The 16,718-nt window shown below is 34.4% G+C and overlaps 1 protein-coding gene across 1 annotated transcript in view; it reads left to right on the forward strand.

The window, feature by feature from the left end:
- DR1 (down-regulator of transcription 1) overlaps positions 1-16,339 on the forward strand; it is an 18,537-nt gene extending 2,198 nt beyond the window's left edge. The window contains exons 2-3 of the mRNA XM_002917935.4: positions 6,980-7,143; positions 14,307-16,339. Coding sequence (XP_002917981.1) covers positions 6,980-7,143; positions 14,307-14,453 — 311 coding nt within the window. The 3' untranslated portion in view covers positions 14,454-16,339. The remainder of the gene's footprint in view (positions 1-6,979; positions 7,144-14,306) is intronic.
- The last annotated feature ends 379 nt before the right edge of the window (positions 16,340-16,718 follow it).

Genomic DNA, 16,718 nt, shown 5'->3' on the forward strand with positions numbered 1-16,718 from the left:
CTGTGCCACCCAGGCGCCCCTGCCTTTTATAAAATTCTAACAATTTCTTGATTGCTTTTGAAGTCAAAACATCATGACTAATTTTAATCATTTTAGTAGGCAGGCAGTTGTCTACCATTTTATTTTTTATAATTTAACTTTTTAATGGTGACTTGTCTGTTATTCTGAAGTAGAGAACACTTCTCGTATTCACTATATCCAATATTTTACTGTCAATGTTGACAAAAGAATTAAATTATTCATTTGTGGTTCTTGATGTGTGGAAGGTAGATTTAAATATACTCTGCTATTTCCATTTCAGTACATGAGGAGGAAAAAAAAAATCTCTAGGAAAAACCATATTTGATTTTAAAGCTAGTATTTTTTTCTATTTGTTCGGTGTGCTGAATATTCTGGCAAAAGTCGAGTTCTCTATTTTTTGTCTCGTGTTTTATTTTTACATTATATGTACAATGTCCTAAGTCTTTCCAACACAGATTATCCAACACAGATAGCTACAGTTTCCTTTTACAACTCATAAAAAAGAAAAAGAATCTTTTTTTTTTTTTTAAGATTTTATTTATTCAACAGAGATAGAGATAGCCAGCGAGAGAGGGAACACTAAGCAGGGGGAGTGGGAGAGGAAGAAGCAGGCTCATAGCAGAGGAGCCTGATGTGGCTTGATCCCATAACGCCGGGATCACGCCCTGAGCCGAAGGCAGACGCTTAACCGCTGTGCCACCCAGGCGCCCCAGAAAAAGAATCTTTTATCAACATTGCCTTTCTAATGAAAATTGCACAAGATGTCTAAAGAATCTGCCTAAACATTTGTTTACAACCCAAAAGAAGGGATCATTCCAAAAATCTAATAACACATTACAATCTGTCTTCTTGGGTAGTTCATTCTTTTCTAGGATATATTTAGATTTCTGATTGACATGATGGAATAAAAGTGCAGCTGTAGTGTACAGTATGCTAAATAGCTCAACTTTGGAATATGCTAAATTCAGTTTAAGGTGTGAGTCAGAAAGTTCCAGTGAAAGCATTTTCCTTTGTGTACTGAGGATGATTGATTAACTTTTTAAAAAATCATTCATTGGGGGAAAAATAAATCATCCATTGGCCTGTTATACTCTTAAAAATTTACCCAGTTTTTTTGGTAACATTGCTGTTGTTAAATAGATAAGGACCTACCATTTTTGCCCCCAGTTCTCTCCAGTTAGGGGAATGAAATTTATACATTTATAATCTTGTATTAATCTCACATTCCTTAACCATTTTAAAGAATTTTTGTTTTGAGTGGTTACATTTTAAAAAAGAAATCCTTAAGGTGTGTATTTTTTTTTTAGGTATTTAAAATGTGTTTTTACAGGTTAGTTCTGGAAAGTTTGCTAAATCATGGTAGATATGACATTTTTTATGCTTTTCGGTAAGCATTGATTATTTTGGTACGTAGGCTCTATCTAAATGGAATAATAATGTATATTTAAAGTTGTGTGACTCAGATGTTGAAGTTCAGATTTTCTAGTAATAAGTTTAATGAACTAGATCTTGCTTCAGGACATGTCACTTTTTCACTTGCTACTTTGCTTTACCTTGTCAGAGCAAATTAAGCATTTGAGGCAGTTCTGTAGAATGCAAGTTACTAAAGTCGAAATAATTTTATTGCCAGTAAATCTTTGAAATAGTTACATTTCTAAAAAATTTCTTAATGTTATGTGTATTTTAAAGAAAGTGGACTTGGTATTGAAGATCACAGATACACAACAGGGTTCTAAGCTATAAAAGGTGTTCTTTTTATTTCATTGCTGGTTTCTTTGAACCCATATTCTTTTTTTTTTTTTTAAGATGTATTTATTTTAGAGAGAGAGTTTGTGGGGGAGAGGGGCAGAGGGAGAGGGAGAATCTCAAGCCCCATCGTGACGCTTGACTCAGGAGCCTGAGATCATGACCTGAGCTGAAATGGAAAGTCGGATGCTTAACTGACTGAACCACCCAGGCAACCCTGTGAACACATATTCTTAAATGAATTTTAACATAGTCTGTTGTATTATGGAAAGAACTGACATTGAGAGTTAAGAGTGCAAGTTCTACACTGGAAAGTCTTTGGCCTTATGCAAATCTGTTAAAGGTCTCCCCATTTATGTATAAATAATACCTCATTGTTTCAGGTATTACTTGCAATTATTGAGAATCAGTTGAGGTTGAGAACCTTACATGATATGCTGTAATAAATAATAATTTTTTAAATGTGTAATGCTACTGACTGAAACATAAAGCTGGAAGTCTGTTATGTATACCTTACAGCATGATGCCATTTGTTAAGCCAAAGGGTAAGTAAGGCTATTTTAAGTGATATTACTTTTTTTTTTTTAAGTTTTTATTTATTTATTTGACAGAGACAGCCAGCGAGAGAGGGAACACAAGCAGGGGGAGTGGGAGAGGAAGAAGCAGGCTCCCAGTGGAGAAGCCTGATGTGGGGCTCCATCCCAGAACGCTGGGATCACGCCCTGAGCCGAAGGCAGACGCTTAACGACTGTGCCACCGAGGCACCCCTAAGTGATATTACTTTTTTTTGCATTTTTAATCTCCTGCTAAACCCCCCCGTCATATTTATAACAATAGTAACTGAAAGTAGTGAAAGTTTGAAAAAGTCTCTGAAGATTTGCTTCTTTAGCAATTGAGTTGCTCCTCGCTATCTATGTTGAAGGATTTTTAAAAATTCCAGTCCTACTCATGCTGGTACTTGAGTAAAACACAGTAAAAACAAATTACTAGAAAAACAAAATTTAAAAAAGACGTAAATAAAAGTTCAATTTTTGTTGTTAGATTCAGTGGACATAAAATTACCATCAAATTGCTATGAAGGTTCTTTTTTTTCCTCAGCTTTATTGAGATATAATTAACGTAACATTGTGTAAGGTTAAGGTGTACAACATAATGATTTGATATATGTATATGTTGTGAAATGATACCGCAGTAAGGTTAGCTAACACATTCATCACCCCACGTAGTTACAGTTTTGCTGTGAAGTTTCCAAAATGCTTACTTTGATTTTCATACTTAACCCATCACAGACCATTATAGGCAATTCTGGCATAAGTCCATGGACCACAGTTTGAGTAGATCTGCTCTGAAGTCTAAACCACAGTCTATTTTAGAAACTGGATGTGAAGTAGTTTTTAAATCAGAGAATCTGAGTGATTGCAGAGAAGTTGTAATGAGAATGATACTGTATTACCTAAATAATCAATGCATACTCATTTTTTCCCAAGGGGACACATTGTATATGGCATTGTACCATTTATCACATAATCAAGTTCTTTTCAAGTTAGGATTTTATTATTTTCCTTAAAACTGATATATCTTTCGTTTTTATTTTCCTTCTGCCACCCAACAATAACTTTTGAATACTACTAGGTACTTGGCACTGTATTAGATACTGCTCAGGATAGAAAGGTGGATGATACTTGGTTCCTGCTCTGCCATCAGTCTCTCGTTGTTGTCCCAGATTCCCAGGAATAGAGATCCATAGAGGACATGGTTAAGGGTCTTCAGAAACCTTTGCCAGGCTAATGAGTCAAGAAGTCACATTGGCCTGTATTATCCTCTTAATATATTTAAGTGAAGTACATCATCCCCCCTTCCCTTAACATATAAACAAAAGAAAATAGAGAAATTTGAGAACGCTATTTTATGTATTTTAATTTTTTAATGAAAAACCTGCATTGTACATTTGAAGTACAAAGTAAGTCTCACAAAGTCTTGTTATAACAAAACTTTGTAAGATTATATCACTTTTGTAAAATAAGAAAAGACTATATTATTGTTGCTGGGTTGAAGTTTTACTTTTTTTTTTTTTTCCAAGTGTTTGTCTTGTTAACATCTGTCTTTCAAATTGAAAAATGTGCCAAGTATTTTTTTCCCCTAATATACCATGCACTTTTCTGGGTATAGTTTTAAAATACATGGGGAGAGGGTAGCAGACATACCTCTGAGGAGCAAGTGATGTATGTGTTTTACCCACAATTTTTTTTTTTTAAATTTTTCTTTTCTGGCTTTTACTCTGAGATCCCTAGAGCCAGGGCCATAACAGTCCATTAAGTCTCTTTACACAAACTAGAAAAAGGCACTTTTTCCTTAAAAATTTTTACTACCATCTGCCAGAAAAGTGCCATAAACAAACATACAAATCCGTGTTTACAGTAGGAATGGCCCTCCTTAGATATGGTACTGTTGTGCACTGAATAACCTACACCACTGCAAACGATGGCTCTGCTTATGAGTCATTTCCCTTATCCTTTAAGATTCTCCTTTGTGTAAAATGAGAATGATTATTACTACATGGCAACAAATGATGTAAAATATCTCCTTGTTTAGAAGATACTATAACCACTCATGGCTGTTAGCCAAAATGTATTTAAAATTTGGATTAAAGTGAATGTAGTTTTTGAAATTAAAGTTATGGCTCTTCCTGTTGAGGCATTTTATTGAGAGTACAGATTTGTATATGGAAGCTCTTTGAATAATATTAAATATTAACCTTGGATTCATTTGCAAATTTTTTGAAAGCTGTGCTCTCAACCTTAGATGTTTTTTAGAGGTGAGTTGTTTCTTTTTAATTTTTAATTCTAACCATCCATGGTTAAACGTAGTTTGGATTGGGTTTTTTTTTTTTTTTTTTTGATGTCTAGTCTAGTAATTAATGATATTTTGAAGAGTTGTCTCCATTGTGTTAATTTGTTAATTTTATAAATTTACTATTTTATATGACAAATATATTTGCTCAACTTGAATTTAGTGTGATAATGCATATCTCTGTATTTGTTTAGGTCCTGTACACTTCTCAGGGCACTCTTAATTTTTTAATTAATTATTTTTTAGTAGGGCACTCTTTTAAATGTAAGACAAAAAATGAAGATGAATAATACATAGTCCAAGTGGTTAAGCGAATCTTATGTGCTAGACACTGTTAAATGCCTTAGATTACTTGTTGATTCTCACAATACAAAAATAATAAAAATATAATAGTGAGTACTTTATTTTGCTTATTCTGTGGGCCATCCTCTGTTCTAAGCTCTTTGTTTATATTCATTTATTCTTCACAGTAACCTGATTTGATGAGATGTAGGTACTGTTATTCTTGTTTTAGAGGCACAGGTGAAGGAATTTATCTAGGGTCACACAGCTGAGATGAGGCAGAACTGGGATCAGTCTCTGGCAGCCTTAGGGCCTGCATGCATAACCACTATACTGCATATGTTTTAGGAAGATATGAAATAGATACTATTCTCAGAGAAGGAAAACTGAAACTTAGAGGTATACATCCAAGGTTATATGAAAATATTGACAGCCAAATTTCAACTATCTGATTTTACAAGGGGGGGAGATTACTTCTGTCTAGGAGGATCAGGCAAGCTTAATTTGAAGATGGAGTTTGATTTGAGCCATGAATGCATTACCATCAGTATTAATGTGGGAAACTGATGTCTTCTGGGAAACATTGAGCTGTCAGATTTAGCATAAGTATGCAGGGATTTAATGGCAGAAATAAAACTGGAATGGTATGTGGGGCTACATCCTTGGTGTAGAAACTTGGTGTACACCAAGGATATAAGACTTTCTTCAGGATGTGGGAGGAAACCATAGCCATTTTTGGTTTCTTTTGGTATTGTCGCCAGCCAGTATTACTGAAAATATACTATTATGTTCATGCCTTTAAAAAAAGAGAAAAACCTTGGCTTCTATTATTGACACTTAATAATCCGTCTGTCAGTTCAAGTAAAAATGCAAGTTGCCTAATCTTCACTTAATTTTCCACTATACCTCAAGCTCCTTGAGGCCAAAAATTATGTGGTGGTTAATTTGATACACAGAACTCAGAGTAATGCAGTGCTGAAGTTTTTGGGGGGGGCGGGGCAAAGAGGGGCAATAAGTTAATATAATTAAAATTCAAGTTGATGAACTAAGTTCATTTACTATGTTTTTTCACCAACTATATTTCATCATTGGGTCAGAAAACAAAAATGTCTTTGGGAATATCAACAGAAAACTATAAAATACAATTTTAGTTACTGTGAGCCAAAAGGAAACTTAATGCTTTGTCTTGATTACAGAAGGCATTTAGAAAGTGCATTATTGTAAAATTTTCTTTCTAAATGTGAAAAAATAAAGGGAGAGAGAAGTTTTTGTTAATGCTTCTATCCTTATAGTCTTCCTTTATCCCAGTTTTCTGCCACATCACTTGAAATGTTTTCATAGTGCTTCCTGTTAAATTTTATTTTCAAGGGAAACTTGTTGGCTGAATATAAATGCTGAATTTCATAAGTTATTTCCACCAGTATTTCTTAAACTTGGCAGTTTGAGTGTCTTTGCTAAAAATAGTTTTCTGTTGATATATTGTACAAAAGAACTTATCTATTCTTCCTGTCCTGCTGAAACTTAGAACATGTGTTACCAGCCTACTTTTCCTAAGCCAAATGGCACAAAATATGTTATTAACAAATAGATTCCAAATATTTCCTTTTTTTGTCTTCTTTGAAAAAGTGAGTTAATGATGTTTGATTTACTATAAGTGGTATAGGAAAAATGTTTTCTTAATAAAAGCACATGTTCTTACATTTGACTTTTTTTTCTCACAGGAAATGCTTTGGTTTTTAAAAAATTAGAAAGAAAAGGAAAAGGAAAGGCCTATGCTTTAAGTGTTCCTCAAGTTTTATCTAATTTGCAATTTAATGTTAAGAAAGTTGAAAAAAAAAAAAACTAGACGGGTGTCTGGATACCAGTCCTGCCTCCAAAAAAAAAAAAAAATAGTTGATAAAATGGATTTAGCCATTCAGATAGTTGCTTTGCAACTATAAAATAGGTAAAATTATTATAAGACAGCAACAGCAACCTCCTCCCCCTCCAAAAAATATCCCACAAAAGTTTTATGTTCCGAAGATGGGGGAAAGAGTAAATTTTATTACTCTTTCATGTTTTCCTATTTTCATTCCCCTAGCACTAGAAAGTTTGGGCTTTGGCTCTTACATCAGTGAAGTAAAGGAAGTCTTACAAGAGTGCAAGACTGTAGCGTTAAAAAGAAGAAAGGCCAGTTCTCGTTTGGAAAACCTTGGCATTCCTGAAGAAGAATTATTAAGACAGCAACAAGAGTTATTTGCAAAAGTAAGTAATGCATTTTAAATTATTTTCATCTGAATCCTACCCTGTTTGCTAACAGAAATCATACTGGTTTCTGAAATCATTTCCTAAATCAACATACATGCCTAGAGGATTTTCTTTCTGTGGCTGATTGTTTGATCGTTGAGTCTGATGTCTACATCGAACTAACTGATTTGACTCTGTTTGGCCAGTTGTTTATTTCATATAAAAGTAAATATTTGTAGCAACCCGTTTTCTAAGGAGAATAACTCCAAATAACTACTGAGATCTTACTTTGATGGGTTTTTTTTTCCCCCAAACAAAATATCCACTTAAAAGCATGCAAAGTATACCTAAACATTCTTAAATTTTAAAATGATGGACTGGCGAGAAAATACTATATCATATTTTATAATGAGTGGCATATGAGGAAAATTTGATAAACATCTATTTTATAGTTAAATTTTTAAAATTTAAATTCAGTTAGCCAACATATAGTACATCATTCGTTTCAGATGTAGAGTTCAGTAATTCATTAGTTGCATATAACACCCAGTGTTCATCACATCACATGCCTTCCTTAATGCCCGTCACCCTGGTTAAATTTTTTAACACACCTTTAAAACATTCTAGGGACGCCTGGGTGGCTGAGTTGGTTAAGCATCTGCCTTTGGCTCAGGTCATGATCCCAGGGTCCTGGGATCTAGTCCCACATCAGGCTCCATGCTCAGGGGGGAGCCTGCTTCTCCCTCTGCTTACCACTGCCCCTGCTTTGTGCGAGCTCGCTCTCTCTCTCAAATAAATAAGATCTTTAAAAAATAATAAACAACATTCTAACCCTAAAAAATATTGAAGGGCTAGTAGAACAGAGAAAGGGAGAAAACTTTTTTCTTCTTATTGAAGTTCTGATTACCAGTTTTTGAAGGATTAGCACCAAGTACTAATATTCCTCTATTTTATTTTTTTACCTTATTTTATTTTTTAATATTCCTCTTTAAAAAAAAAAAAAGGGAAGGGAGAGGATGAAGTTCTTTTTTTCCCCACTAAGTTTTGGCCTCTCCTTTGAAATTGTAAGGCAGTTTTGGGTTGAATAGAAAAGGTGAGATTTCCTACCAGTTATTGTAGTTACCACTAAAACTGGGAAGTATCATTTTAGGTAATCTCTTCCAGATTGGCACCATACCTGATCTCTTTGTAGTAATAACAATCAGTTGGGTTTGAATCAAAAAGCATTTGAATTTTAAGTGTTGTCAGGTATTAAGCATTAGAAACCATTTAAACTAATAAGAAAAATAAAAGTTTACTAACGTTTATTGAGTTCTAACCATGTGTTAATCATGTTGCTAAGTAATTTACCAGTATTTTTTTTTTAATCCTTACAACAACCTACAAGTACTAAAGAGTTACTAAAAGCTTTTGAAGCAGGCGTGAACACAAACAATTTATTATCCATATGAATATGAGGTTACAAAGAAAGGTGATTAAAAAAATAGTGGCTATTATTTATTGATTCTCTGCTATTGCAGATCACATAGAGAGTTCCAAATTAGATTTTTTTTTTTTAGAGAAAGAGAGAGGGGAGGGAGGGGCAGAGGGGGAGGGAGAGAGAGAATCTTAAACAGGCTTCATGACCGTGTGGAGCCAGACTCGGGGCTCGTTTTCACAACCCTGAAATTATGACCTGAGCCGAAATCAAGAGTCAGATGCTTAACTGACTGAGCCATCCAGGTGCCCCCCAAATTAGATATTTGATGAAAGGAAAAAGATTCTCTGCTAGATGCTTTATATACTTTGCAGAGTCTTTATAAACATGAATAAAATAAATAAATGTAAATTTTATTATACCCATTTACACATTAAGAAACATTCAGAGGTGGAGAAACTTGCATGAGATCATTCATTCATTTGTTCTACTGGTAATTACTGAAGTTCTCACTACTTACCAGAGATAGTGCTAAATGCTAGGCTTGTAATAGTATACAAAAGAGACATGGTTCTTGCTATTCTGAAACGTAGTTTACTGGAAAGGATTGAGTTAAACAAATAAAACAAGTAAGTTCATATAGTTAGGAAGTGTGGGAGTCTAAATTCAAAACTCATGTCTTCTGACTCCAAAACTTGCTCTTTCTGCATTACCATGCTAATGTTCTAGCCACCATTTTGTCTGCTTAAACTTATTTTGAAACTTTTAAGTGGACATGCCTTATCCTTTCCAGGGCAAAAAGAAAAATGAAAGAAATAATTGCCTGCCTGCCTGCCTGCCTGCCAAATCCGTCTTTACTTTTCTATCCTCGTCATCTGTTTTTTCCTCTTCCTTATCTCCCTTTTTTCTTCCCCTCACCTATGGGGTCAAGTTCCCTTAGTATTTCTTCGCTCCTGTAAGAAAAATCAGCAGAGAAATAAAAATAACACCTATCTAGTACTTCTTCCCCAGAGCACAAAGCAATTCAGTCATAAATATGAATATTAAGTAAATATTGTATCTTTTTCGTCAGTTTCATTTCATTTCATCTTTTAAACTTAATTGTAAATACTAACACAATAGCAGCCTCATTTGAAGCTGTCTTTCAGCTGTTAGCAACAGATATTTAGAAAGGGGGAACCATTAATATACTGAAATTAAGGTTAACTGTAGATTATAATTGAGTCATTTTAGTATTTGGGAGTGGGATTCTTAAAACAGTGAAATTCTCCAAAAGAAGAAATGAATTAGGAAGTATATACGTACTCTCACACTCCCATTTTAGAAGATAAATACTTGGGGTACATTGGATAAGGGGCAAGAGGGAAAAAGGAAATTAGAAAAAGTACCACTGAAAATTTTAATTTGTGCAAATGAATATAAATAAAATTTATCAGTCAACAAAGATTTTAAAGGCACGGGAATGTTTTTATGTCTAGACAGCAAAGTATGGCTGCTAATATGGGGCCGTGGTACTTAAAAGTCAGTTAAATTTTAATTGTAACCAGTACGTGTCTTTGCAGATCACTGAATAAACTATGAGATCAAGTACCTTTTGCAATTAAATCTGTGTAGAGACCTGAAATTATTTGAGTTTCTTTTCTGTGCTACAAAATTATACCTATTTATAGTTGATTAAGGCACAGAGTAGGTATTCTTAAGTTTATTAAATTCAGATATTTGGTTTGCCCTATAATTTTCTTATGAACTTAATGTATTTGAGAGAGAGTGGGTGTGCGAGAGAGAACGCAAGGGGGGGAGGGGGGAAGGGCAGAGGGAGAGGGAGAGGCAGACTCCCCGCTGAGCAGCGACACTGATGCAGAACTCCATCCCAGGACCCCGGGATCATGACCTGGGCCAAAGGCAGATGTTTAACCGACTGAGCCACCCAGGTGCCCCATTACGGACTCTTAAAAAATGTTTTTCATGAAGCACTCTTAGTCTGTTTTACACTCCAGGTATTCCTGCCATAAAAGTAAATATGCTTGTATATTAGAATAACTATTTTCCATACTTTTTTTAATAAAGATGGATGAAAGTAGTGATTAGAATGTCTGGTTTCTGATTTCCTAAACAAAAAAAGTTTTTGTCTTGTAGGAGAAGTATGATATAGGTACACTAACAACTGTAATATGAGGCTGACTGTTCCATGAGCAACGTGTAAAGAGATCCCAAGTATGGAGACATCACATTAGATTTTGGCAGTGTAAGAGTGTGCCAGTTATCTTGCATGTGAGTGCTAATACAAATTTAAACCCAAGCCGCAACTTCCTCACATGTCTCATGAATGTTGACAATGGAAGGAATACTTTGCCTGTAGTATAAAATCAGTTCTGGACTAAAAAGCTGGGGAAGAAACTTAATTTTCTTTTTTGCATAACAAAAAAAAACCAACCAGTATGCAATTTTCTTGTTGGTCTCAGCAGATGAACTGAGCTGATATTGTTAATTCAGATTCAATAAATTATCTGAATCTTGATTTGTGTAGATTTGTGATCTGCGTGCAGTATTAACTAAATTGGATAGCTTTGGGGATGCCTGGGTGTGTCAGTCGGTTAAGTGTCTGCTTTCGGGAGTTCCACATCGGGCTCCTTGCTCAGTGGGGAGCTTGCTTTTCCCTCTGCCTGCCACTCCCCCTGCTTATGCTCTCTCTCTCTCTCTGGCAAATAAATAAATAAAATCTTTAAAAAAAAATTAATTGGATAGCTTTTACACTTTCACATGTGTACATAGGCTCTCCCCACCCTTTTCAACATCCATTAGTGATTGAACTTTGTGAACTGGCATGAAACATTACAATGTTTTGTTGTAGCATTTGATGGAGAATCTTTTATATACACTTGTAGTAGGTGAAAAACCAAATTGCAAATCCTTTTTTTTTTTTTCTTTGAAGCTTAAACTATATACTAAGTTTTTGGTCCAAATTGAGTAGAATAAGTTAAACTTACATTGCGTTCTGTTACCCAATATGAGTGTATTTTTGTAAGCATAATGATATTTAAAGTTTTAAAAGAAAAAGAAAAATATAGAAAGAAAAAGACATCATGTGCCAGTTACTAAACAGTTTTCTTAGCCTGAAACCCACCTTTCTATGCTTTAATTTCTGCTTTTCTTTTGGACTTCATTATAGACTCTGCTGCCAGTAGGGGTTCTGGAGGAAGATTGTCCAGCTGGAGGAGGAAGGCAGCACTTGGGCTCCTTTCTTTTACTTCCTATTGGCCTCCTTTCTTTTACTTTCTATTGGCCTCAAGCTTCTTTGAACAACCTACCAGTGTTTCTTCACCCTGGCTGCATCAGTTTTTTTTCCTGTAGCAGGACCTGAATCCAGTTTGCAATTTCTTTAATACTTACAGAACCAGCCTAAACATTCACCCTCTTCCTCAGGGATGTGGGTCTCAAACCTTGGGGCCCTCTGCCAAACTCAGAGATGCTTTTACCAGCCAATCTATGCCCCTTCTTCAGAGGACTGAGTTTCAGTTCCATGGATTCTTCCTGTAAGCTTCTAAGTTTCAAAAATTCCAGCCTCTTCTTTTGTTGTGCCAGTTTTAGAGTTGGTGGCTGGTTTTGATAGTTACCAGTTGCATGATGTCTTAGTGTTCTTTTCTTGCCTTTTCAGTGACCTAGTTACCAACTTTATACTTGTTTAACAATCCTTTATATTTTTTTCTCTCTGTTCCCCTAATAGTGTGACTTCTATCTCCTGATTAGATCCTGAATGACAGGAATCAGGAAAGAACTTAATGGAGAAAATAATATTTCAGTTTGATTTGAAGGAAGAGTGGAATTTTGGTGGGTGAAAATTAGGAAATTTCAAATAGAATGAATATCAGCGTGAGTTAAGGTAGTGAAAATGGGAGGGTATGGTGTATCTGGGAACCATTTTACGTTCTAAGTTTTTTTGGAGTACCAAGTGTAGCAAAAGTTAATTTGGGAGATAGGTTGGGGCAGGCAGTAATTTGGACATCTTTAACTCTAGGCTGAGAAATTGAACTTAATTGGTGGTAACAGGTGATTTTTTTTTTAAGTATAATGATGGCCTGATTAGAATTCTCCTCTAGAAATTTTTGGATAATAAATTCATGACAGATTATTAAGGAAAGTTAGGAATGTACATGGTAAAATCTTAATGGAAGAGTTGCTGAGTATTATGATTTCCCCACAAAATATTCATTCAGAAAATACTGGAGGCCTATGTGTTGGGATTGCAACAAAGAGTATAAAAATAGTCCCTATCTCAGGTCTAGTGGAGAAAAAAGATAATAGGCTCAGATAATTAAAGAATAAAGTAGATAGGTGTGGGAATGCATGGAGAATTATAGCATATAAAATAGAGTATACAGTATGACCTATAAGGGTCAAGAAAGACCAATTTCTACTTTAAATGATAACTAGGAATTGGCCATGCATAAAGGAAGGGGGAGGATATGAGCCAGGCTTAAGGAACAATTCTGAGAAAAGACAGAGTAGGAGAAACAGCATTGTTTTGGTAGAATCCAGTGGACAGTTATATATGATCTTTTCATGAATAGATTCATTTTTTCCCTCTTGGTGGGATTTTTCTGCAAGTAGATGAAATTAAATTGAGAAAGATCTTTAGCTGTTGCAAAGCGTGTGTAATGCATATGTGTATATCTTAGTTTCTAAAATTCTTTATTAAGAATATAGCTTTAAAACAAAGCTTTATTTATTTATTTATCTATTTACTTATTCTAAGTAGGCTCCATGCCCAGTGTGGGGCTTGAACTGACCCTGAGATCAAGAGTCTCATGCTTTACTGACTGAACCAGCCAGGTGCCCCGGTTTCTAAAAATTCTGTGATGGTTGTTGGAGAGGATATATATCAGATGAATGAATTTTAACTATCTCACTTAAATCCAGTCCTGGATAAGTGCCTTTTCTCTAGTGTGTGTATGGGAAGGATATATGTGTGTGTGTATTTATGGGGAGGGGGACAGAGGAGAAATATATGTATAGGATAGGGAACTGTGTGAGAAACTCAAACATCGGTGCCTGGTGGCTCAGTCGGTTAAGCATCCAGCTCTTGATTTTGGCTCAGGTCATGATCTCAGGTCATGGGCTAGAGCCCCCCCGTTGGGCTCTGTGCTCAGGGCAGAGTCTGCTTATGCTGTCCTTCTCCCTCCAGTCCTTCCCTGGCTTGGGTCCCGTGTGTTCACTCTCTCTCTTTCTCTCTCTCTCTCTCTCAAATAAATATCTTTAAAAAAACCCTCAAACATCAAGGTAGCTATTGCATTCATTTGTAGTACTTCTCCTTAAGAGTTAGAGGTACTGTACTAGACAACTTTTAAACCACAGAAAGAATTTTTAGTTTGAAAAATGTTTACATGTTAACTGTAAGTTGAGAGGACAGAAGAATCAAGTGAAACGAAAGGAATGAGAAGCAGAGAAAAGAACCAAAGAGAGGACATTGTGATTTTTCTACCAGCTTTTTCAACTTCATTGAGCCAAAGGTCATAGAATTATGTGGCATAAAGGGGACTGTCTAAAGTTTCCAAGTTTTGGAAACTGTCCTTAGTTGACAGAGAGGCAGTCATATATATTTTCTTAGAGTTCATGTTCTCCAGATGTATAACAGTTATATAGTGGTTGGAAAATATCCAAATTTGATGATTAATCTGTAATTGGCTTAATTTATATTTAACCAAAGTGTATATGTTGTGAGTTTTAAAAAATATGTATTATTTGTTTTTATGTTTTTGGTGTTTAGGCTAGACAGCAACAAGCAGAATTGGCCCAGCAGGAATGGCTTCAAATGCAGCAAGCTGCTCAGCAAGCACAGCTTGCTGCTGCCACAGCCAGTGCATCTAACCAGGCAGGATCTTCTCAGGATGAAGAAGATGATGATGATATCTGAAATTTACCAGCTGAGTTTCTATTTCCTCTATAAATGTTTTTCCCTGCACAAGAAAACAGTGAAAGAAATGCTTATCTGTAATTTTGTATGCATCTTGGTGGACTTGCCATTGGTATTCTAGGGATGTCTGTTGTTAAGTTTCATCTATTGTGTGTAAAAACTGTCTCTTTGAACTATTGAAAATTTAAGGTTCAGTATAATATCAATTTTCAATTTTTAATGGCGTTTATGAAATTTTAGATAGCAGTGAGTCCTTTATTTGATCAATAAACAGTGTTACAGAAATGTCAAGTTTATAAAATACAGTGAAATTTATACAAACAGAAACTCTAAATCTGCATTTGCATTTCCTCTGCCCTTTTAACTAAGCTAAAAATTGGGAATTTTAAATTATTGGGGGGAGGGTGTTGTGTGATGCAGTAGATGTTAGATCAGGTTGGTAAAAAAAGAGTTCAGTTTTGTAGTATCTGAATTTTTTGTCTTTTAAAATGAGTATATATATATATATATGCAGTAAGTATATATGCTCAGATAAATATACTTGTTTAAAAAAATCTCAAAACATTCAAAAACTAGGAAAGAGTATGTTCAATAGTTGTATAAATTCAATGGGTTATGTTTTTGATTTTGTTTTTGTTTTATGTAGAGGTAAAAACGACAGTTTTATTATGGCATAATTCATCTTGAGCTATGCTATTACATTTCAAAGACTGCCCAATTTTGAGGACTGTCATGATTCTTACTACTTCACTCCAATAATTGTTAATAGTATTACTTGCTTAGTCCATCCATGTTTATTGAACCTTGTGAAACAATTGCTTAGGTTCTATTGGTTTAATGGAGATTCATGAATACTCAAACCTTTACTGGGGGAAAGAAATGAAAGTTAATAAGCATGCTTACTGTAAAAGAGGGATTTTTTTGTAATTTAACTTGTAGTTATAGTTTACTTATTGTTTGTTTTTAGCATTACTTTTACATTTTCTTGACTAGATGGCCTAGAGTGTCCAGTGCTTCCTTTTGAAATGGCACCATTGTCTCCATCATAATTGAGTGATAGCTTTAAAAATGATTGGCTTTATTTTGTTTAAGAAAGCGTGTCATAACTGATCAGCTCTATATGAAACGTAAATAGTTTCAACCTACTCATTAAAAGGGAGAAGCTTTACTTTGGTTCCAATAAATAAAGTATGGTAGTGATTTTTATAGGAATCCAGTGAGTTGAAGAAATGGCATATTGTTTGTATTTTGGAAACAGAATGGAAAAGCCATTTAAGATAGTATAAAGTAATCTAAATTCCTATGTCAGTTGCCAAATCATTTAAATTTGTATATTCACCAAGCCCAAGGATAAATTGTGGCTGCTGGGATTCCAATTTTAATTGAAGAGCTAAATAAGTAAAGTTTATAACTATTAGATTTCTTAATTATCTTATTTTGCAGTTTTAGAAAATGTGAAATATTAGCATACATTTATTAAATACACTTCCCCATGCCATGAAAAGGTTAATTTTGCTGGGTGTTTTAAGTTGAAGTTGATACTGTATCCATGAAGTGCTTTGGACAAGATAGAGGGGTTGTTCTTTTAAAAGTTTAAGTACCAAAGGTAGTCTAGTCTAAGAAATAATAAGTTAATAAGTGTTGGCTTTTCTAATTTGTACTGTAACATCCTAATACTTTCTATTTTAAGATTATCTGTTTCTTAAGTAAACAACTTAGATATTTTTCCACTTTTTTTTTCCTGATGCAGAGTTCAGGTTAATTAATATTTTACTGCATCTGATAATGTATTATATGTTTGAAGCCTAGTGACTTTTCATTTTGACATTCTTGTGATTTCATATGCTGTATTCTTCAAGCAATAAAATTCTGATGTGTTTTATAAATTGTTTTTACATTTAATAATCTACACAGATTAGCAGCAGACTTCTATTATTAACATTTTTACTACTTTCAAGAATCTTAGGCCCAGAAGACATCTTGATCATTTGGTATATAGTACCTGACTTTCTCCTTTGTTTATTGTTATTATTCAGAAAATGTTGTTTTACTTGTACTTTTGTAATTTACAGTCCTAGGATCTAGGCATAGCAAAGCTAATTAAGCAGTGTTTTACTCTTAGCTTATTTTTTAACATTTAAAAGTCACTGTACCGTCCGTTGTTGAGATTTTTAAAATCTTGTGGAGAGAGAAACAAATCTTTAGGGTTCTTGAGAAATAAAGTTATTGTTTAGTAAATATTTTCCCCACTTCTTTGAATACATA

Source organism: Ailuropoda melanoleuca, chromosome 2 (assembly GCF_002007445.2).
Source record: "Ailuropoda melanoleuca isolate Jingjing chromosome 2, ASM200744v2, whole genome shotgun sequence".
Taxonomy (NCBI): domain Eukaryota; kingdom Metazoa; phylum Chordata; class Mammalia; order Carnivora; family Ursidae; genus Ailuropoda; species Ailuropoda melanoleuca.